This window comes from Arachis ipaensis, chromosome B9 (assembly GCF_059453495.1).
Source record: "Arachis ipaensis isolate K30076 ecotype BB chromosome B9, ASM5945349v1, whole genome shotgun sequence".
NCBI classification, from domain to species: Eukaryota; Viridiplantae; Streptophyta; class Magnoliopsida; order Fabales; family Fabaceae; genus Arachis; species Arachis ipaensis.
Genome location: NC_142444.1, coordinates 11,978,044 through 12,000,520, shown reverse-complemented (window position 1 = coordinate 12,000,520; position 22,477 = coordinate 11,978,044). Strand labels below are relative to the sequence as shown.

At 26.9% G+C, this 22,477-nt stretch overlaps 2 protein-coding genes across 4 annotated transcripts; both read right to left on the bottom strand.

Moving 5' to 3' along the window:
• Window positions 1–767: 767 nt before the first annotated feature.
• On the bottom strand, window positions 768–7,311 carry LOC107618991 (alpha/beta-Hydrolases superfamily protein). Of its 3 annotated transcripts, XM_021111504.2 has the most exons (14): window positions 6,966–7,238; window positions 6,516–6,578; window positions 6,301–6,355; window positions 6,107–6,162; window positions 5,479–5,579; window positions 4,972–5,041; window positions 3,874–3,943; window positions 3,703–3,759; window positions 3,471–3,538; window positions 3,263–3,343; window positions 2,975–3,052; window positions 2,414–2,569; window positions 1,814–1,966; window positions 768–1,067 (listed from the first exon to the last, which is right to left on the bottom strand). In XM_021111504.2, exons 1-14 carry the CDS (start codon window positions 7,152–7,154, stop codon window positions 984–986), a joined length of 1,281 nt encoding a protein of 426 aa, XP_020967163.1. In that variant the 5' UTR covers window positions 7,155–7,238; the 3' UTR covers window positions 768–983. The 3 variants fall into 3 exon arrangements, with proteins under 3 accessions (XP_020967163.1, XP_016176678.1, XP_016176679.1); XM_016321192.2 differs by lacking the exon at window positions 6,516–6,578 and having other exon boundaries at window positions 6,966–7,311; XM_016321193.2 differs by lacking the exon at window positions 6,516–6,578 and having other exon boundaries at window positions 6,301–6,360; window positions 6,966–7,224.
• Window positions 7,312–14,994: 7,683 nt separating this feature from the next.
• On the bottom strand, window positions 14,995–16,013 carry LOC148543751 (zinc finger A20 and AN1 domain-containing stress-associated protein 1-like). The gene has a single exon (XM_088498016.1). It carries the CDS (start codon window positions 15,624–15,626, stop codon window positions 15,123–15,125), a length of 504 nt encoding a protein of 167 aa, XP_088354142.1. The 5' UTR covers window positions 15,627–16,013; the 3' UTR covers window positions 14,995–15,122.
• Between the last annotated feature and the right edge of the window lie 6,464 nt (window positions 16,014–22,477).

Sequence of the window (22,477 nt, the reverse complement as noted above, 5' to 3'; positions counted from 1 at the left end):
AAAAAAAACAAACTTTTATATTAAAAATTCAACAAGTACAATAAACATGTAACATCAATAGCAATAATCCAAACATGTTAAACACCAAATACATTAAAAAACTAAACTCATTAAAATCCAAACATATTAATAGTGAATAATCTTTGTCTAATAGAAAAGTCATATATATATTTTTTATTTTTTTTATTTAATTAATATATGATCGGGTTCGCGGGTTGGTTCGGATTCTGCACCCTCAGAACCGATACCCGAACCAATCACTAACAAAGATCATCGGTTTGGTTCGGGTTGAACCCGATTACCCGTTGGTTCCAGAACCAATTTAATTGATTCAGTTCGGATTCGGATGGGTAATTGGATACCCGCTACTCGTGCTCACTCCTACATTCTATAGCAATAAAATAATAAATCAAGAATGACTTTTCTAGTAATTAGTAAAAAAAACTTAAAAAAATAGTGATCCTAATACAAATCAAAATGTGATTTGAATATATTTTTAATTTGTAAATATCCATTGAACATAGCTGATAATTTTTTTTAACTATAAATGGACAAATGCATGATCGCAAGAACACATAAAGGTTTTCGTAAGAAAAATATGAAAAAGTCTAAGGAGTAAGGAGCCAACTCTAGTATAAGCCAATTAATTCAATCTCTTTTTATTTTAATGGAATTTTTTTTTTATAACATACCTGTTTTTTTTTACTAGTTGGTTCAAGTTAGCGGAATCCGAAAAATATATGTTCAAATTTGTTGGCAAAAGAAAGGGGCCAAAAATTATGCATTAACAATGCAAAGGCCAAAATATCATAATTTCCACTTTTCGGAGTTAAAAAAATTAAAATTTGGTAAGTATATATATTTACTTTTGGATAAGATACATTGCTAATAGATTGGCATTGAATTCAAAAGGTTTCACTAGAAGAATAGCGACCCTGAAACAAATTTTCTTTTTTCTTTTAATTAGAAATTTGGAAATATGCTCATATGTAGTCCCTTCTTCTTATTGTCTTATAAATAAGTTGTCCAAGTTCTTCACCACAATCTTCTTGCACATGATGTCCTGCCTGCAAAGTGGCAACAAAGTCAATTCTTGATTGCACCATTTCTGGACATAAAATGTGCTTAACAAACTATGATTCTTAAGTTAACACCTGTGTTATGAAAAAAATAACTGTTTTTTGAAGAAGAAATTTTAAAAATACAACCAAAGATTCTCTAGATTTTTACCTAAACTCTAGAGAATCGCAAAAACTAATGTTAGGGAGAGAATATCTAAAATTATTTTATTGTTGCAATATGCAAAAGACATAATATTATTATTCCAAAAATAATTGGTTAAAGAGATGAATTTTAAAAGAGCATATTATATAACAAAGGGTAAAGAGTAATTTTTGTCCTAGAAGTCTGCTAAATTTTTTAAAAAAATTTTAAGTTTTATTTTGTTTTAATTTTATCCTAAAAGTTTTTTATTTGCATCAAATATACCCTGATAGGTAAATTTTCAAAAAGTTTAGGGTCAATCCAGCAATAATACATCCAACTATATTTGACTTGCTTGTATTGAAGTTGTTTTTGTGAAATTGTTGTTGAATTTGTCCTAAGTTTTTTGGAAAATTAGCCGCTAGGAGTATATTGATGCAAATAGAAAATTTTTGAGACAAAATTGTAACAAAGCAAAATTTAGGGGTAATTTTGAAAATTTAGTAAACTTCAATGACAAAAAATTATTTGGAGACAATGCAACCTGAGATTTATGCTTTCCATAACAAGTTTCAGATTCAAAACTAAAATAGTATTTTATTATTTTTACCTTTGGAACTTCAATAAGTGTATGATTGGAATCCTTACAGAAATTTTCCACTCCATCATAACGAAACCAACGGTCCCTTTGTCCCCAGCATATTGTTGTTTTCACTTTCCAACTTTGGTCTTTGAGTATTCTCTGCATATCCTCCACATACCGCTGAAGGAAAAGTGAAGCATACAAACCACCATCTTATCAATTCAAAAAATGAAATCAATCTACGTGTACATAAAAAATCAATTACCAATTAGCCACTGTATATAGAAATACGTGTTTGATATCTTATAAAAAAATTTTGTTATTCTGCTGTAACAAGATTATGATAGGTTTGATTATTCTAGTAGTTGATTGTTTAGTTGCAGAAATGTGTGAATCAATATGTATAAATATACGCAAATACATAGTGGTTAATTTTTAGTGTACATAGAACCATTCTAACCAAATCTAAAGTGGATGACGAGGTTGTTATACCAACTTATCTACTTCCTAGAGTCTAATATCATCATATGTGATAAAAATTTGAGATTCATAAGAAACATGCAGATATTTGATGCACAAATTGAAATTTTGAACCGGAGGGAGTATAAAGAATTGTTCAATGTTCACCTTGAGGTCTTTCTTCATGGTCCTGCTAAGTGCATTTAGTGCAAAACCTGAGGAGCCAGATGTGAGATAGGGTCTTCTATAAACCATTGCATCTTCTTCTTTCATTTTATAGGGGCCACAGCTTGTTAGAGCTTTGTCACTGGCTCTTAATGGATCCTATTCACAATTGAAACATAGTATGTAGAACCCTTGGGACCAACCTAACTATAAATTTCATTACGCCGATTTCCCTAGAGGTTAGACGATTTTACATAGACATTGTTTTGTAAAATGTGACACTAACTTCCTCTGTAAACATGAAACTATGGAGATTATTGTAAGGGTATCTGTGTAATATCATCATAACCTCAGAGGAGACTAGTGTAATCTACCCGTGAACGGATGAAGGTATATTTAGTGGAAACTCAGGTGCAATTAACTTCATATGTACATTTAGTCAAATATGTCAAATCATTTAACCACTCTCAGTTATTAACTTCACATGAAGTTAACTGTACCTGAGTTTCTACCATATCTTTTACTTGAGATTGAACAGGACATTATGAACATAAAACTATATACCTGTGAAAATATTTCACCTAGCAGAAAGTTGCTGAAAATGGATAATGTTGGAGGAAGCTTGGCATGTTGGGCTGTTAGCTTATAAAGTGAGAAGAGAAACTGAAGTTAGCAGTTGCTAAGAAAAAGACTATTAAAATAAGAATATACTTACATGCAGAACATGGTGTCCATGCTAAGGCACAGGCACTTATTCAGGGAAGCTCTCTTATATTATTGATGATGTTATTAATACTTAATAGGATAAGTTTTGAAAGAAATATTCGATATTGACGAGTGAAATAAACGTACAGGTGGATTAAGGAGTATTAAGTTCTTGATCTTTTCCTGATTAGAGTTGGCATACTTAACTACAACTGGTGCAAAATATCCCTGAAAAGAAAAAAGAGAAAAAGAAAAAGAAGAAAGAGGTTAGGGAGTTTCCTATCATTTGTCAAAGAATAAATATTTTTAGTTTAGCTGGTGGATCCAAGCTTCTTAAGAGCATAGGCAAACATACTTGAACAACAAGTGAGACTTTAGTAACAGCAAGTTCATCGATAAGCGATTCCAATGATGACACATATTCTGAAGATAGAAGGCAAATACTAAGTCTAGTGGAGTAAATTTAATAAAACTTTATTAGTATAAAATTATACTGAAGCCTATACCACCTAGATTGTCATAGTGCATGATGTACCGATGTATCGAGATAAGAAATTAATATTACTTAGAAAGTTGAAAGGAATTACCATCCAGTGTGTAGTCAAATCCATATCTTGGTTGAGGCTTATCAGAGAACCCAAATCCTGAAAGAGGAGACTAAACGGAATGAATTTCGATAGCACAGCATTGGTTATTTGTGAAATCAGTAAAATATTCAAAATGTTATAAACTTATAAATAAAAACATTGTGATCTTACCTAACCAGTCAAAAGCTATGGCATGATAGTCCTTGGAGAGAACTGGAAGAACTTTGCGATATGAATATGCCTGCAGAAGCATAAATTTGCCAGAAGTTCTTCCTGTTCAGAATCTAATAATAATAATATCTTATACTATCTTAAAAATAAAATCACAGAATCATTTAATCATCTTATTGATGAAGTAATCTTAGGAGTGTTCTTGTCTCTTCAATATGTGCCAAATGTTGCACTATTACTTTATTCCAACTACTGGTTTCAAGAACCATTGAGTCAGTATGTTTTAACAAAGTTACAAAACAATATTACATCAACCTAAAGTTTCATTCTAGCTTTGTTCTATCTTTTTCCCTCATTCCCTGCCTTAATCCTATAATTTTAACAGATTATGAGAGTATGTCCTGTAAAAACACTGCTATCTTTTTCCCTAAAATCTAGAAGTCGACTATGACACTTTCATTATCCTCGTGAGTCATTACTCTCTTTTCTCTTCTTATGCTAACAATCACTTGGACAGCACCACCCTTTCCTCATCAACAATCAATTTTGGGAGTGGCATCTCCTTCTGATAATAACTCTAACAAGTTAATAGTCTATTAGTATTAGGCTTGTGTTTCCATCTTGTGTTTTCAATTTTAGCATTTTTTGTTTTAAGGATTTTGAAAACAGGACATGAAAGTAGGAAACTGTATTTAATTGTTTTCGCTTTTTTTTTTTTCACAAAAATCTAAAAACAAAAATACTGAACATGAAAATGAAAATGAAAATATAAACCAAACTTACCCCAATTTTCTACCCACTATCAATGATAATTCCAGTAGCGAATGAGTACATGAGCTAACCAAGGACTAATTATAAAGAAAAACAAGAGCTATATTGTTATGCTAACATTCTGTCCACTATTCAATAGTGCATAAAGAAAATTCAAATGAACTCAAATCAGATCATTCATGATTGTGGATACAGGCTTGCGATGGATAAAATTACCTAATAATAAACAACAATGTGGATTTAGGATTATGAGAGCAACCATTAAAGTTTTGTACAGTAACATAATTTTGAAGATCAGTCTAGAAATTATTGACAAATAAAGCTGACCTGTGAAGGGAAACCATGGATTAGTATCACTGATGGATTATCTGCACTTCCAACTTCAACACAAAACCATCTATTGTATACATTTTGACAAAAATATGATTTAATCAGTTACCCTCAAAATAATACCATTCCGCATTTTTTCTTGAAGCAAAGTTCAATAAATTCTATCAAGTCTTTTATCTATACTGTTGGATTGGTCAACATGGTAAATATTTTGTCCTCGTAACCAATGATCCCGGGTGTCATAAAACCACTTACACCAATAATTTAAACTGTTAGATAGAGGCACATGAATGGTTATATATTTAACCATGGATTCAAGCCTTGGCAACGGCAAAAAAGTATTTTATGATATTTTAACCACTTTTGCCTACATGGCAGCACTTGGTCGGATATTCGTTTATGTTAGAGATATAACCATTAATGTTGCCTTCTTCTATCAGCTTAAACTTTTGGGATGAGTGGTTTCATAATAGTGTAAACTCTTTACATTAAAGCTTCTTTTACCTGAAAAAATCGCTACTAGCTTGAGAACCAGCACCCATAGTGAGCCCGAAAATTGGATCTTTTGCCTTTTCGCCACTGCCAGAACTTGAATAGGCTTTAACCTGATAACATCAGAATACTGATAAGGCCACAACAAATGTAACTTGAAATTACAACAATATTGCATGCAACACAAGGAAATGAAATAAATCAAGTACTTAACTTTACAACCAATATTCCTTCTTTCAATAAGTGTATATCTAAAGTAATGAGCACTATACTTCAACAATATTTTTCTAAAAGGCACAACATTGCTATAGAATATTATAAAATTGCCCAGTTAAGAGCCTATTCTAGAGATAACAGGAACAGGAAAAATTAAGCAGCAGCAAGAACAAGAACAAAGCCATCAATCTTATTTCACCAGGTGGCATTCATTTCTAGATCAAACAATGCTGCTGTATACATATTACATAGTCATTCATCCACCTCTACCCGAAAAACTCAAGAAGCTTAGTATTTGACAACGAATGATTCATGACATGATATTAAAGACTATATAACTAACTAGCCTATAATCTAATTTATCTACCCCTATCATAAACTATGTGTCCATGTAAGGAATGGATGAAAAACAAATATTAGTTACCATTTTCCCTTGTTTAAACCACTCATCACTTGGACTTGGCTCATCTGAATATTTTCCTGTCAAAAACAAGAGACCACAAAAACTCACCAACAAACTTCTCAAATAGTTTCGTTGCATAAAACCCAAATGCATTGTTTGTTTTTCCAACATATGCATTGAAATTAAAAAAAAAAAAAAAACATATACAGACGTACCTCCACTAAAAGAGAAGCCATCTCCAACAGATTCTGGAGCATCAAGGAGATAATCCTGCACTACAACCAAACCACACGATTGGGAAATCATTTTAATATCTGTGCACAAATTAATCAAGAACTGATCACGAAATTATTTACCAAAATATCCTTATTTGACGATAACTACTATAGTATAAAACATAAATGTCTCATTGATTTTTTTTGTTGCGCACCGTATCTCCCAATCTAACAGATGAAGGACCGGATTGCTGCATGCATAAGGCTGAATCCGAACCCTGACATTTGCTTAAGCGAACGAGAGAGCTAACTACTCAGCCAATCCAAGTTGGTTATAAATGTCTCATTGATGATTATGCTTTAACATTGACATTGCATGGAGAGTGGAGATTAAAGCAGAAAATACTTACTAGTTATCAAATAAGAGTCCATCTAATAATTATAACATTATTATTATATATTTTTTCTTTTGTCAAAGGTAATTTTACAACAGCAATTTTTTAACCTTTTATGATTCCTAACACATTTCAACCTAATTCAAAATTGAACATTTATTTGAGAACATAAAGAGTAATAAATATCAGAATGAACAGATATATTGAACAAAGAAAATATCTTGTGAAGCTACTACAGATACCGCAAAAGTTGAAAAGTAAGAACGTTACTTGGTCCGGAGTGCTGTCGTTTGAAGTGGAATTGAACTTGAGAAGGGGATTTCTTGAAGGGAATGGAACGAAGGAGAGAAAGCGTTTAGCAAGGAATGGTGAGGATGATGATGAAGAGCAAGAAAGGTGTGAGTGGAAGCTAGAAAAGCCATGGAAGGTTGGGCTGGAATGAAGTGTTTGAATGATCATGGCGTTAAGTGAAGGAGTGGTTGGTGTTGGAGACTGAAACAAAACAGCTTTAACGGAATGAATTAAGGACAGTTACTCTTTTTTTTTTTTTTTTTTTTTGTTGAGTTCACTTCATAAGGGGATAGGGATTCTCTGGTTGTTATTCTCACTACTCTACACTTATTAGTTATTATGGCCTTAATTATATAGTTTTTTTTTCTTTCTTTTTTTTTAAGCCAACATTACGGTATTACAATTAAAATATCATTAAAATTTTTTTTTTACTGTCATTTAATCATTAACTCAATTTTTTTTTTTTTTTGGACATGATTAACTCAATTCTTTTAAAGTGTATTTAGAAAATTTAAAATAAAAATTCTAATTCTGTTAAAAAAAATTCAATTCTATTTTTAATTTAAATCCATAATTTAAAATGATACATAACTTTAATAGAATTGAATTCTTATTGATTTTGATTTTTACTAATTTATCTTTAACTAAAAAAAATTGAATACTTCTATAAAGATATTCTGAGTTTTTCAATTTTTAAAACTATAATCATGAGAATGGAATTGAAAATCAGACTAAAAATAATCTGATTTATAAATAGAGTAAATATGGGAATTAGAATTTTTGTTAGAATTAAAATGATTAACTTTTATATTTCACAACATGAAAAAAAAAACATGAAAAAAAATTCAATTCTTGAATGAATTCTAATTATTAGCTTTTTAAATAAGTTTTTAATTTAATTTTTTTAGTCTAATAATCTAACAATATATTTTATCTCACACTTTTAAATATTAATAACTAACTAATAAAAAAAATAATAAATCTTGATGGGACTCTCTTATTACAATACTTCCATGAAACATTTCTCTCGTCTCCAGAAATAATGCATGCGTGTGATTTTTTTTTTTTTTTTGTATGAAAGTAATTTAATTTTTTTATGCAACTGCCATTTGAATAAATGATTGGTGTTGTACTATTATAATATAAAAGAGGTTGGTTTTTTAACTATATTATAGTAAGCTTAGGATGAAAGACTAAAATTAAGGAGTGCTATATTATTATTTGTGTGATTGTGATCTAGTGGAGCATAAGAAGCAAAAAAATCCTTTAAGTGAGTTTGGTCCTATGGTATTTTTGTGGCTATTTTTTAATTTTATATAGTTTAGAACTCTCGGATATTTAAAAATAATCTTGAGATCGTTTTATAACGTATGAGTTATGTGAAAGCAATAGTATAAATATAAATTATTAAATTTTATGAAAAGATGGAGGAAGTTAATGGAGTGTCATTTTAATTTGATGGATATGTAAAATATATATTTTTATCTGTAATAATTTTATTATTGGTGGTTACTTTAAAGATTTTCATGATATATGATCAAATTTATTATTGGTGGTTACTTTAAAGATTTTCATGATATATGATCAAATGTTTTATGAAATAGAATATTATTAAAAAATTGATGGTGAAATTATTATTATAAGTATGGAATTAGTGATTTAATTTTTATTAAACAAATTATAGGCCAAAAAAAAGATATTGTGATCTTTATTGACAATAAGAGTATAATAAAGTGGCTAAATGCTGAAGAAAATATGTTTTAGGAGTAATGGAACTTAAGAAATAAAACTCATAAAATAAAACATTTGATACAAAGATATTGGGATAAAATATAAGAATACTGAAGATTTTAAGACAAGAAAAGAAAGAGAAAATGTGGCAGTAACAAATAATAATTATTAGGTGAAGTGAATTACATAAATATAAGTCATAAGTGCATGACAACGAAGGTGGGATAAATGAAGTGAATCAGCAAAATTGAAATGATATGAGTAATTAGCATGGTGAAATAATTTGAGAGAAAATTAAAATAAGACAAATATAATATTTGAAATGCTTAACATAACAGACATAAAAAAATTTATTAGTGTTTTATTATATAATATTGCTCATTATTTATTTGTTTAAAGGTCTGTTATATTTTCGTTATTAATTTTTAGACAATTTTTAGTATGATGTATATTTTGTTTAAGTTGAATTTAATCTTGATGACATTACTAAAGAAAATAATTCACAAACTAAATTTTCTTTTCTCAATTTGGAAACGATTTACAAAAATAAACTCAACTTAAATAGTTAAGTGAAGGATGGAAAAGTTTCAGTGACCATATTTTGAGAGATTATGAAGGTAAATTTGTGGTTTATTTTACTGTTAATTTTGGGTGTGCTATGGAATTGGTCAGAATTTTGAATATTTTTTTAGGATTAGATTTAATATTAAATTTAGAATTTACAAAAGTCGAAATTGAAGTTAATCTTCACCAAGAGTTCAGAAAAGCAAAAATTTGTTCTATCAGATTTGTCTCTTTTAAACATAATTTAATTATGGCGGTCATATTTACTTTACTCTTCCTCCTTGAATTTCTCGAGTTTCATGCTCATTTTATTGAGATAATATTTTAGTCCGCAATTGATAAAAAAATATAAATTTTAAAAAATAATAATGTTATTTTTATTTTTAATAATATTATTTCATATATATTTTACTGTATATTTATATAAGTTTGTAAGAAAATACATTATTATAAGAAGAAGAATAATTCCTATTTTTTAGATGACTAATTTAGGTTAGTCGAGTAGTCAACTCATTCGTTCGTTTAGGATTTAAATTGCATGCAGTAATGCAGATTTTTAAATAGAAGGGCTAAGTACGATTTTGGTCTTTAAATTATGAATTGAAAATTTTTTCTATCCCCAATTTTTTTTCTTACAAAATTGTCCTAAGGTTTAACTTAATTTTAAAATCGTCATTCGACCAAAATACCATTTTCTTTCTTTTCCAAAATCAACCAAAAGCAAAAGTAGAAGCAGAATCAACAATAATGAAAGAACAACCAGAATCAAAAGAACAACAACAATAAATAATAGAATCAAAACAACAACAAAAACAAAAGCAAAAACAAAAATAGAAACAGAAACAGAACGTAGAAGTAAACAATGAAACAACAACAACAATGGATAATGGAATTAGAACAACAACAACAATCAACAAGGAGGATGAGGAGCATCGACAAACGACGACCGAACGAGGAGGAGGAGCAGAAATGGAGAGCGACGTGCAACGTCCAACCTTGCGGATGAACTGGCGTCGACGTCGAGCGAGGAAGAGGAGCAGCGGCAAAATCTGGTGGTGAAATTCAATGGCGAGGATCGAACGACGAGGAGCAACGACGACGGATTCCCTTCTCCCTCTTTTTCCTTCGAAACCCAACCCCCACCCAACGTGATTCCTTTCTCCTTAACCCATTTTCTTTTATATATACTACGATCAAAATTCATAAAGTTTGTCGGAGCAAAATTCATAAAGTTCGTTGTAGCTCCGATAAACTTCAAATTCTTAAGTTTTGCAACCGCTTCTATGCTTTTAATTTAGAAAAAATATATACTACGATCAAAATTTTTAATTTTAAAAAATTGTAGTTTGGTTCAATTTGAGTGAAAAAAATTGAAAAATTGGATATTAGACAAACAACAAGAATAACTTTTTTAGCATAACCCACCACAATCACAATCATTATCATTATCTATACAAATATACAAAAATACACAAGAATACACAAAATTACATTATATTTAAAAAAAAAATTATTTGAATTTTATAACATTCACTAGAGTACAAACTTGTCCCAATAAAAAAGGTTGAATTTTAAAAATTAAAGTTTTAATAATTTTTTTATTTTATAATAAAAATAATCCACAAGAGTCGAGAAACCATGAAAACCAAACAACAATGACTTTTTAAATTGAATAGATATATCAAATTCAACTATTCATGTCAAATTCATCAATTCATTCACACGTTCTTAAATCAATTCACCCTAAAAAAAACATCAATTCACCCTAAACCCTCAAGTTCTGACAGTGGCGAAAAGGCAAAAGATCCAACTTTCGGGCTCACTATGAGTGCTGGTTCTCAAGCTAGTAGCGATTTCTTCAGGTAAAAGAAGCTTTAATGTAAAAGAGTTTACACTATCATGAAATCACTCATCCAAAAAATTTAAGCTAATACGAGAAGGCAGCATTAATGATTATATTTCTAACATACACGAATATTCGACTAAGTGCTGCCATGTAGGCAAAAGTTGTTAAAATATCATAAAATATTTTTTTTCGGTTGCCAAGGCTTGAATCCATGGTTAAATATATAACCATTCATGTGCCTCTATCTAACCGTTTAAATTTTTGGTGTAAGTGGTTTTATGACATCCGTGATCATTGGTTAAGAGAACAAAATATTTACCATGTTGACCAATCCCACAGTATAGATAAAAGACTTGTTAGAATTTAATGAACTTTGCTTCAAGAAAAAATGCGGAATGGTATTATTTTGAGGGTAACTGATTGAATCATACTTTTGTCAAAATGCATACAATAGAAATAGATGGTTTTGTGTTGAAGTTGGAAGTGCAGATAATCCATCAGTGATACTAATCCATGGTTTCCCTTCACAGATCAGCTTTATTTGTCAATAATTTATAGACTGATCTGCAAAATTATGTTACTGTACAAAACTTTAATGGTTGCTCTCATAATCCTAAATCCACATTGTTGTTTATTATTAGGTAATTTTATCCGTCGCAAGCCTGTATCCACAATCATGAATGATCTGATTTGAGTTCATTTTGAATTTTCTTTATGTACTATTGAATAGTGGACAGAATGTTAGCATAACAATATAGCTCTTGTTTTTCTTTATAATTAGTCCTTGGTTAGCTCATGTACTCATTCGCTACTGGAATTATCATTGATAGTGGGTAGAAAATTGGGGTATGTTTAGTTTATATTTTCATTTTCATTTTCATGTTCAGTATTTTTGTTTTTAGATTTCTGTGAAAAAAAAAAAGTGAAAACAATTAAATACAGTTTCCTACTTTCATGTCCTGTTTTCAAAATCCTTAAAACAAAAAAGTGCTAAAATTGAAAACACAAAATGGAAACACAAGCCTAATACTAATAGACTATTAACTTGTTAGAGTTATTATGAGAAGGAGATGCCACTCCCAAAATTGATTGTTGATGAGAAAAGAGAGTAGTGACTCACAAGGATAATGAAAGTGTCATAGTCGACTTCTAGATTTTAGGGAAAAAGATAGCAGTGTTTTTACAGGACATACTCTCATAATCTGTTAAAATTATAGGATTAAGGCAGGGAATGAGGGAAAAAGATAGAACAAAGCTAGAATGAAACTTTAGGTTGATGTAATATTGTTTTGTAACTTTGTTAAAACATACTGACTCAATGGTTCTTGAAACCAGTAGTTGGAATAAAGTAATAGTGCAACATTTGACACATTGAAGAGACAAGACCACTCCTAAGATTACTTCATCAATAAGATGATTAAATGATTATGTGATTTTATTTTTAGAGTAAATAGCCATTTTCGACCATAAAAATTTTAAGTGTCGATAAAATTAACCAAGACTAATTTAAGGGCAAAACACTAAAATAAGCCAAGGGGACGCAAATTCGCCAAACCAAAATCTGGTTCATGAATCAACCAATGCATGTTTATATGTAGTTCGAATTAACTAGATTCGAACTTGATCTACACATAATTTGAATCATGTTGCTTCGAATTATACACAAAACTCACACACACACTAGTTCGAATCAACCTGATTCGAATTACACACATACAATAATTCGAATCAGGTTGATTCGAATTACACCCTCAATTATTAAAAAAATTAATAATTTATTAAAAAATTTATTAAAAAAATTAATAATTTAAAATTAAAAAAATATATATTTTATTTCATATATTAAAAAAAGCTAACAAAATATTTAATTACGAGACTTCTTTAAAATATTAATGAGTTATCAATTCGAATTTCATACAATACTCTTTTGTCCATTTTTAATAGCTCATGAATATTTTTTAATAAATTTTTTAAATTATATGGTGAGATATTACATGATTCGAATTACGCATGAGGAAGTTCAATCACTCTGATTCGAATTATATGGTGAGCAATTCGAATTATATACAATACTCTTCTGCCAATTCTTGATAGCTGATGAATATTTTTTAATAAATTTATTTTAACTATACCACAAAAAAATATTTTATTCTATGCAAAATAATTTAAAAAATTGATTAAAAAATGTTAGGAGTACTATAAAAATTTGTAATGTTCTAATGACTTAGGTAAATACATGTATGTACACAAATTTTAAATAAAATACTCTACATAGTCAATAATAATTTAGAAATTAAAAAAAATATTTTATTCCATCTAAAATAATTAAAAAATATATTTTCTTCTATACAAAATAATTTAAAAAATGGCTTAAAAAATGTTATGAATACTATAAAAGTTTGTAATATTCTAGTGATTTAGGTAAATATATGATAAAAATATATTTTCTTTAATTTCTAAATTATTATCGACTATATAGAGTATTTTTTTTAATGTCTTAAGTCATAACAAATTTTTATAGTACTCCTAACATCTTTTAAGCCATTTTTTAAATTATTTTGCATAGAATAAAATATTTTTTGTGGTATGATTAAAATAAATTTATTAAAAAATATTCCTGAGCTATCGAGAATGGGTAGGAGAGTATTGTATAGAATTCGAATTGCTCACCATATAATTCGAATCAGAGTGATTGAACTTCCCATTAATTCGAATCATGTAATATCTCACCATATAATTTAAAAAAATTTATTAAAAAAATATTCATGAGCTATTAAAAATGGACAAAAGAATATTGTATGAAATTCGAATTGATAGCTCATTAATAATTTAAAGAAGTCTCGTAATTAAATATTTTGTTAGCTTTTTTTAATGCATGACATAAAATATATATTTTTATAATTTTAAATTATTATTTTTTTAAATAAATTTTTTAATAAATTATTAATTTTTTTAATAAATGAGGTGTAATTCGAATAAACCTGATTTAAATTATTGTAGGTGTGTAATTCGAATCAGGTTTATTCGAATTAGTATGTGTGAATTTTGTATATAATTCGAAGCAACATGATTCGAATTATGTGTAGATCAAGTTCGAATTTAGTTGATTTGAATTACATATAAACATGGTTGATTCAGGAAATAATTTTTGGTTTGGCGAATTTGTGTAATTTTTTGTTCCCCTTGACTTAATATAATAATTTGCTCCTAATTTAAACAAGATTTATAACCATAAAAGATTAACTCTACTTGACAAATCTAACCAATCATTAGATTTAAAATTAATTCCATTAAAAATTTTATAAAATTTATAAAATACTATTTTTTTCATCTTCTTCATCCCAATATTTTACTAAAACCAAATTCTTTAGACCCTCCTATCTTCATTTTATGTTTAGTAAATTAAAAGGATCATATGATTGTACTTGCAATTTTTAAAAGATCAAAATATTTCTAAAAATAACTAAGGTAAAATTTTTTAAAATTATCTTGTACTTTTTAAAATTTAAACGTCTAATATAACCTTATATATTAACTAACTTTCAAATTTAATATTTGTATTTTTTTTGTGACTAAATTTAATACTTGTATTTATATCTATTATAATATTTTAAATTTTAAAAACTATTTTACCAAACACAATTGTTGTTATTTATATTTATTAAAAATTATTTTTAATTTAATTTATTAAACATAAATAATATAATTTTTAAAAAATTATATTTTAAAAATTAATTTATATAAACTACTTTTAAAGCCAATGAGTAATAGCTCAAATGTATAGTCTTCCCATACTTAATTAAGAATAAGAAGTTACGGATTTGAATCTTGTATCTTTGGTTAAAAAAAAAAAAAAAAAAAAAAAACTACTTTTAAAAAATATTGATCCTTTTCATTCCTAAACAGAACTATCAATCTAACACCCTAAAATTCTCAAGTGGCCTAAAACAAAGAGAATTGATCAACCCATCATAATACAAATCCAATTAAGAAACCTAAAACTTGTCGAGCTTATCTGCTTTCACAACAGGATTAGCCTTGGAAATCGCGTCACGTCCAACGCCCTTGAAATCAAACGGACAATCGTGCCTCTCTGGATAACGGTGAACCCCGCAGAACGTCGCTCCACACTTGCAAACGAAACCCGTCAGCCCAACCTTCTTGTTGCAACCACGGCACCGGTTCGAGGGCTTCACGGGACCGGAAGGCGCTGCTGCGGCAGCGGAGGAAGAAGGAGGCTCCGCCGCAGGAACGACAGAGGAGTCGGTGGTGTCCGAAGAAGGAGAGGACCCGGAAGCAACGCAGCCATGGAGAAGGGTTTTCTCAACGACGACTTTGGCTGAAGCGGCACGCTGTTCTTCAAGGAAGAGATCTCTGAAGCACTTGGAGCAGAGGTTTCTGTTGCCGGCGGTGCCGAAGAAGCCGCAACCGTTGGCGCATGGTCTTGGCTCCGAAGGTTGGTAGCTTGTGCTGTTGTCGTTGTTATGCTCAGAAGCCATTCGATGAAATGCTTCAGTGACCCAGAAAGCGAAAACGGTGGTTGTTTATGTTTCACTTGTTTGTGTTTTGTGTTAGGGTTTCAGAGAAAGAGAGAGAGATATTTGAAGAGTGGGAATTACGTGACGGTGGTGCTAAGTTTGGTAGCTTTATAATGGCGTATCCGAAGAATCTACCCCAGATTTTCGTGTGGAATTAAGATAAAGATGTTGCTGATTTGCTTCCTACTCTGCTTTCCTTTTTTATCTTTTAAATGTTTTAATTTATATTTTAATTTTTTGTTAATAGTGAAAGATTTTAATGTCGGGTTCGGTATTCTACATAGAGATTACTATTATGTCGTTCATTAAGTCGGTTGTGCTAGGAATATTTAATTCGTTAAACTTTTTTAGTGGTAAGATTTTATTGAAGATTTTATTTTAATTTATTGTACTATGAATAATACTTTCATTTATAACGTTGAAATATCTAATTCAATAAACAATTACAGATTTTCTTTGTATCCAATCACAATTATATACTAAAGAATAAATTTGAGTACATAATCATTCATAATTTTCGTAAATGCATCAAAATAAAATCGTATACTATTATAATTATAAATGTATCTTTACTCAACTACTTATTAATAATGTGCCAATGAGTTATAACTCAAATGACATAATCTCCTCATACTCAATTAAAAAGTTGTGGGTTCGAGTCTCCTATTTTTGGTAAAAAAAAAAAAAACTACTTATTAATCATGTGTTGATATATAGATAAAAATATTTTTTTAAAGATATTAATTTCATACAAAATTATTTTAGAATCAAATTATATTTACTAGCGGCTCAACAGGCAATGTCGTTTTTTTATTGAGTTAAAAAATTATTTTTATATTTTTATTTTTAAAATTATAAATTTAATATCAATAATTAAAAAATAATTTATAAAAAAATAAAATATTTTAAGTTATTTAATATATATATATATATAATATAAAATAAATAAATTTAAATTAAAAAATAAAAAAAAATATTGTTATTATATGTAATAAAGTTAAGATAAAAATTTATTAATATTATTTATAAATTAGTTATTTATATATTAAATTTATTTATTTTTTAATTCTATTTAATTTAAAATAAATTTAAAAATTCATATTTATATTCAAAATATTTTTTTATACATAATTTTAATAGATAAAAAATTATTTCTTTAACCTTATATTGAATATTTTTAATTTTTTTTAATTTTATTATTATTTTAAAATTATTAATTTTTATTTTGATTATATCATCTCATTATATTATACACTATTATTTTTTTTTATTATTTTTCTACATGTATAATTATTATTGTCTCGTTGTCACTATTATGTTGTATTGTTTTATTCTCTTTTTTATTTTCTTCTTCTATTAACCCCAGCCGCAATCAATTACCACCATATCGTATTACCATTATCGGCTATCGCAGTTCTCATTTTTGTTTATCACTTTGATTCATATATATCCATTGTGTTAACTTTTGAGTTGTTAAAGATGTGTTAAAAGAATTATTTTTTTTGTTTGATTTAGATATCTAAAAATGTATAACTATTATAAAGATACTTATTTTTCATTCTTACTTGTTAAGTCATATTTTATCATTTAAAAAAAAATTAAGATATCAAGCATTTAAAAATTTTGTATAGAATAATTAAATAAAAAATAAAAAATTTATTAGTTATTTAATTTCTTTAATATATAGAATAATTGAATTTAAATTAATTTAGGTATAATACTAAAATCATTATGTTGTTACTATGTGTAACAATAAAAATAAAAATTTATAAATATTTGTAAATTTATTTATCTCTCAATTATATTTAGTTTGAAACAGATATAAAAATTTATATTTAAATCACTCTTCTCTCACATCATTTTAATAGCTAAACAAATTTTATTTTTTATGATTTTATATTCAATATTTTAAATTATCTTTAATCTTATTATTCTTTTAGAATTTTTAATTTTTGTTTTTATTATTCTTTTTTCTTATCATTATCTATCTAGATATGCCCCGCCACCACTTTTGTATTAGCTTGTTCTCTCTTCCTTCCTCCCTCCCTCCGTTCTTATTCTCTTTCTATCTTCTCTTCAATCACAATGAGTTACCAACATATGGATATGTCTAAAATGAGCTCAACAATTATGTGCTTATTGGCCAATGAGTTATAGCTCAAATGGCATAGTCTTCCCATACTCAATTAAGGAGTTGCGGGTTCGAGTCTCCTATTTTTTGTTAAAAAAAAATTATGTGCTTATTGAATAAGCCACACTTATATAGACCATTAGATTTTATTAAATGAAAATCAAAATCCTAATAATATACAAGAAGAGCATTGATGGACTCTAATAAATATAGAATATACTAGTACATAAATAAATACTTTAAATGGCAATACTTTAATACACAATACTTCAAACGGCAACAGAATCTTTTATTCTTAAATAATTAAATATAAAATATATAAATATAAAATATATGAGTATTTTTTATTTATTAAAATTAATTATTATGCAAAAAAAATTTATAATATTAAAAAATTATATTAAAATAATATTTGAAATTATAACATAAAAATATAAAATAATTAAAAATTTTATTTTATATTATTTGACAAATAATTAGATTATTATAATTAAAATTTATTAACTAACTACTTTTATTAAAGATATTATTATATATTATAATTTTTTATAAAAATACTTTAAAAATATAATTTATTTAAAATATCATATATAATACATAAAAATATTAATTTTTTTTCAATTTTGTTTTTAAAAAAATAGAATAAATAATATAATTTTAAATACATATCTAAATAAAAAAGTTAATATTTTCATGTATTATATATAATTTTTTAAATAAATTTTATTTTTATAAATATTTTAATAAAAAATAATATGATATAATAATATATTTAACAAAATAATTAGTTAATAAATTTTAAATATAATAATCTAATTATTTATCAAGTAATATAAAATAAATTTTAATTATTTTATATTTTTATATTGTAGTTTAAAATATTATTTTAATATTATAAAATTTTTTTTGCATAATAATTAATCTTAATGAATAAAAAAACTTATATTTTTTAAGTTCGTTGGACCGACCGTCGAATCCGCTAAAAAATGTGGGTTGGACTAGGATTTGAAACCTATGAAATTAAAAAAATTGGCCAAACTTGCAAAATTTTTATGCAAAATTTTTTTATAAGATAAAAAATTATATTAAAATGATATTTTAAATTGTTATACTGTAACAGATTTAATATGTTTTCTGATTTCAATGTTATTATATGATTATAATTATTTAATAAATAAAAATATTACTAGATAGTATATATATTAGGGGTGGCAATGCGGGGAATCCCGCCCCAATCTGCCCCACCCAGGCCCGCACTATAAACGGGATGGGCCGGCCCGCCCCGCCAACTAAAGTGGGTACAAAATGTTCGTCCGTTTGACTTTGTTTTTTTTAAATAAAATTAATTAAAATTAACTAAAAAATAATAATTAAAAAATTAAATACAAATAAAAAGTAGTCAAATTTTAATATAATTTTTTAATATCTTTCTTTAAATTTTTAACTTCAATAAAATTGTTCAAAATAATATTTATCAATAGAACCATCTTTATTTTAAAAAATAAGTCACATAATTTGAATATATATACGAAATTATAAAATAAAATAAATAAAGTCACATAATTGGAACATATATACATAATTTGGCGAATTTTTTTAATTTGACAGGTTTCAAATCCTAACCCGACACATCTTTTTTAGCGGGTTCAGCAGGTCAGACCGACGAATTCGACCCATTTTACCACCCCTAATATATATATATATATATATATATATATATATATATATATATATATATATATAAAAGAAGATCATCACATATTTTATTATATAAAGGTAAAAATTTTTTGTTCTAAAAAATATAAAATAAATAAATACAAAAAAATATAACTTTTTTTATTCATTAAGATTAATTATTATACAAAATTTTTTATAATATTAAAATAATATTTTAAACTACAACATAAAAATATAAAATAATTAAAATTTATTTTATATTAATTGACAAATAATTAAATTATTGTATTTAAAATTTATTAATTAATTACTTTGTTAAATATATTATTATATAATATAATTTTTTATCAAAATATTTGTAAAAGTAAAATTTATTTAAAACGTTATATATAATACATGAAAATATTAACTTTTTTGTTTAGGTATGTATTTAAAATTATATTGTTTATTCTGATTTCCTAAAAAAATTAAAAAAATGAAAAAATTAATATTTAATAAAAGTAGTTAGTTAATAAATTTTGAATATAATAATCTAATTATTTATTAAGTAATATAAAATAAAATTTTAATGATTTTATATTTTTATGTTACAATTTAAAATATTATTTTGATATAAATTTTTAATATTATAAAAAAACTTGCATAATAATTAATTTTAATAAATAAAAAATATTCATATATTTTATATTTATATATTTATATATTTTATATTTAATTATTTAAGAATAAAAGATTCTGTTGCTTTTTAAAGTATTGTGTATTAAAGTATTACCATTTAAAACATTTATTTTATGTACTAGGATATTCTATATTTATTAGAGTCCATCAATGCTCTTCTTTTATATTAGCCTTTGATTTTCATCTAATAAAATCTAATGGTCTATATAAATGTGCCTCGTCCAATAAGCACATAATTGTGGTTTTTTTTTATGCACGAAAAATTCATTTATTCCCAAAATGCGCATACGTGGAAATCGTTCTCAAAATGCGCAGGGCCATTTCTTGCATAGCGGCCACGAAATAGAAGCACCATATCACTTAGGCTGTGTTTGTTTTCAGAGACAGGACATAACATGACACTGAGACAGAGACAATAGAACGGAAACACTAAAAATTATTGTTTGTGTATTGTGTTTGGATACGATGTACAAGACACTAATGTAATGTCCAGTATTATGTTTGGATACACATGGACAAGACTAAAATATTATATAAAATGACTAAAATAATCATATGATTCCAAATTTTCTACATCAAGTATAAACTAATTTAATAGAGAATGAGAGTACGTAGAAGTACAGACAAAATTTGAAAAAATGTTTGAAGAGACCAAAAATTTTAATAAAAAAATATATAATAATATTTATATTAAAATAAAAATTATAAATATATTTATTTTATGTTTAAATTTATTATTAATATGTAAGAATACATATGGTTAAGATTAATAAAAAAATAGATCTAAGTTTGATTAATAAAAAATTTTGTTTAGGTTAATAAGCCAAATTAATTTTAAATAAAAAATCACTTTTAAAAAAGAATTCGTTTTTACATGGAAAAAAATAGTTTTTGCACATAAAAATCTATTTTTATTTAGAAAACCAATTTTTTTTTTTATCTAAAAACGGATTTTTCTTTAAATTATATAAAATTAATTACAACTTATAAATTATTTTTTAGCATTTAAAAAGATCAATTTTACCTTTAATAATATTTATCTTTTAAAAGTTTCAAGACTAATTATAGGAAAAATAAGAAGGGATAATAGTGGAATAATAAAAAATATCTATGGAAAAAAAAAAACAAAATTTATAAAAAAGTTTGTGTCCACTCTTTTAAATCTCGTGTCCATCATTGTCCTTCGTAAGAGAGTGGACAAAAATATAAAAAACTGTCTCACAGACAATGTGTTCCGTGTCCATGTCTCTGCTTCCAAACACATTTTAAAGATGTACTGTCCATGTCTCTGTGTCCTGTCTCCGAAAACAAAGCTACCCTAGAGCAGGCACGAAATGGAGATCCCATTTCAGGCGTGGCAGCAGCGAAATAGACCGACTAAATCAGGGACGGCAGACACTGATTTAGGGGTGTCGGCGGATCGGATCGGATCGGATATGATATCCGCGCTTTTTAGTGCCAGATCCGATCCGATCCGCAAATGTGCGGATAGGATCGGATATCGAATATATCCGCATAATTAAACCTTCTCTTTTTAATTATTTTTTTATGTAAAAATATTCAATAAAAATATTTCTTTTATACTTTTAAACTTATTTATTCCTAGTCACCAAAAAAAAAAACTTATTTATTCCTAAATATTTTTAATCAAACTCTTTCTAAATAACAAAAATAAAATAATACAATATATGAATAATAATTACTCACTAAAACATACAAACAAGTAAATAAAATACCAAACATATATATTTATTTATTTTTAATTATTATTGTGCGGATCTGCGGATCCGCGGATCGGATACGCGAATGTAGAGCAGATATCCGCGATCCGATCAGTAAAGGGTGCGGATCGGATTCGATCCGATCAATTTGTGGATCGAATCGTATCCGTAATTTTCGAATCGGATGCGGATATTTACCGCGGATCTGCGTATACGATCCGATCCATGAACACCCATTTGAGGCACGGCAGAGGTGTTTCCATTGGGCATTTCAGTAAAAAAAAGCCAAATATATGAAGTGTGTGTTTGACAAACGGTTAGAGAAAAGAGAAGCGGTTCCACCTCTGAATGCACGTTCACGTGAAACTAAAATTTGTTGCTTCTGTGTTTATGTTTATGGTGGCTGATTACTGTTAAAAAATTAGATGAAAAATTTCGTTCACATGGTTGGTTTTATGAAATTTTATTCTTTTCTATCTGAATACAAAAAAATTTATTTTTTATTCGAATTTTTACCATTTGTAATTGTAATTATTATATAATAACAAAATACTATAATGCAAAAATGATAAAAAAATTAATAAAAAAATATTAGACATAAAGAA

Coding starts and splice junctions, on each gene's coding strand:
- LOC107618991 (XM_021111504.2), bottom strand. CDS start 7,154: ATGATCATTCAAACACTTCATTCCAGCCCAACCTTCCATGGCTTTTCT. Junction 3,539..3,702: donor ATTTGACTACACACTGGATG/GTAATTCCTTTC, acceptor TTCTATCTTCAG/AATATGTGTCATCATTGGAA. Junction 1,068..1,813: donor CACTTATTGAAGTTCCAAAG/GTAAAAATAATA, acceptor GCCACTTTGCAG/GCAGGACATCATGTGCAAGA.
- LOC148543751 (XM_088498016.1), bottom strand. CDS start 15,626: ATGGCTTCTGAGCATAACAACGACAACAGCACAAGCTACCAACCTTCG.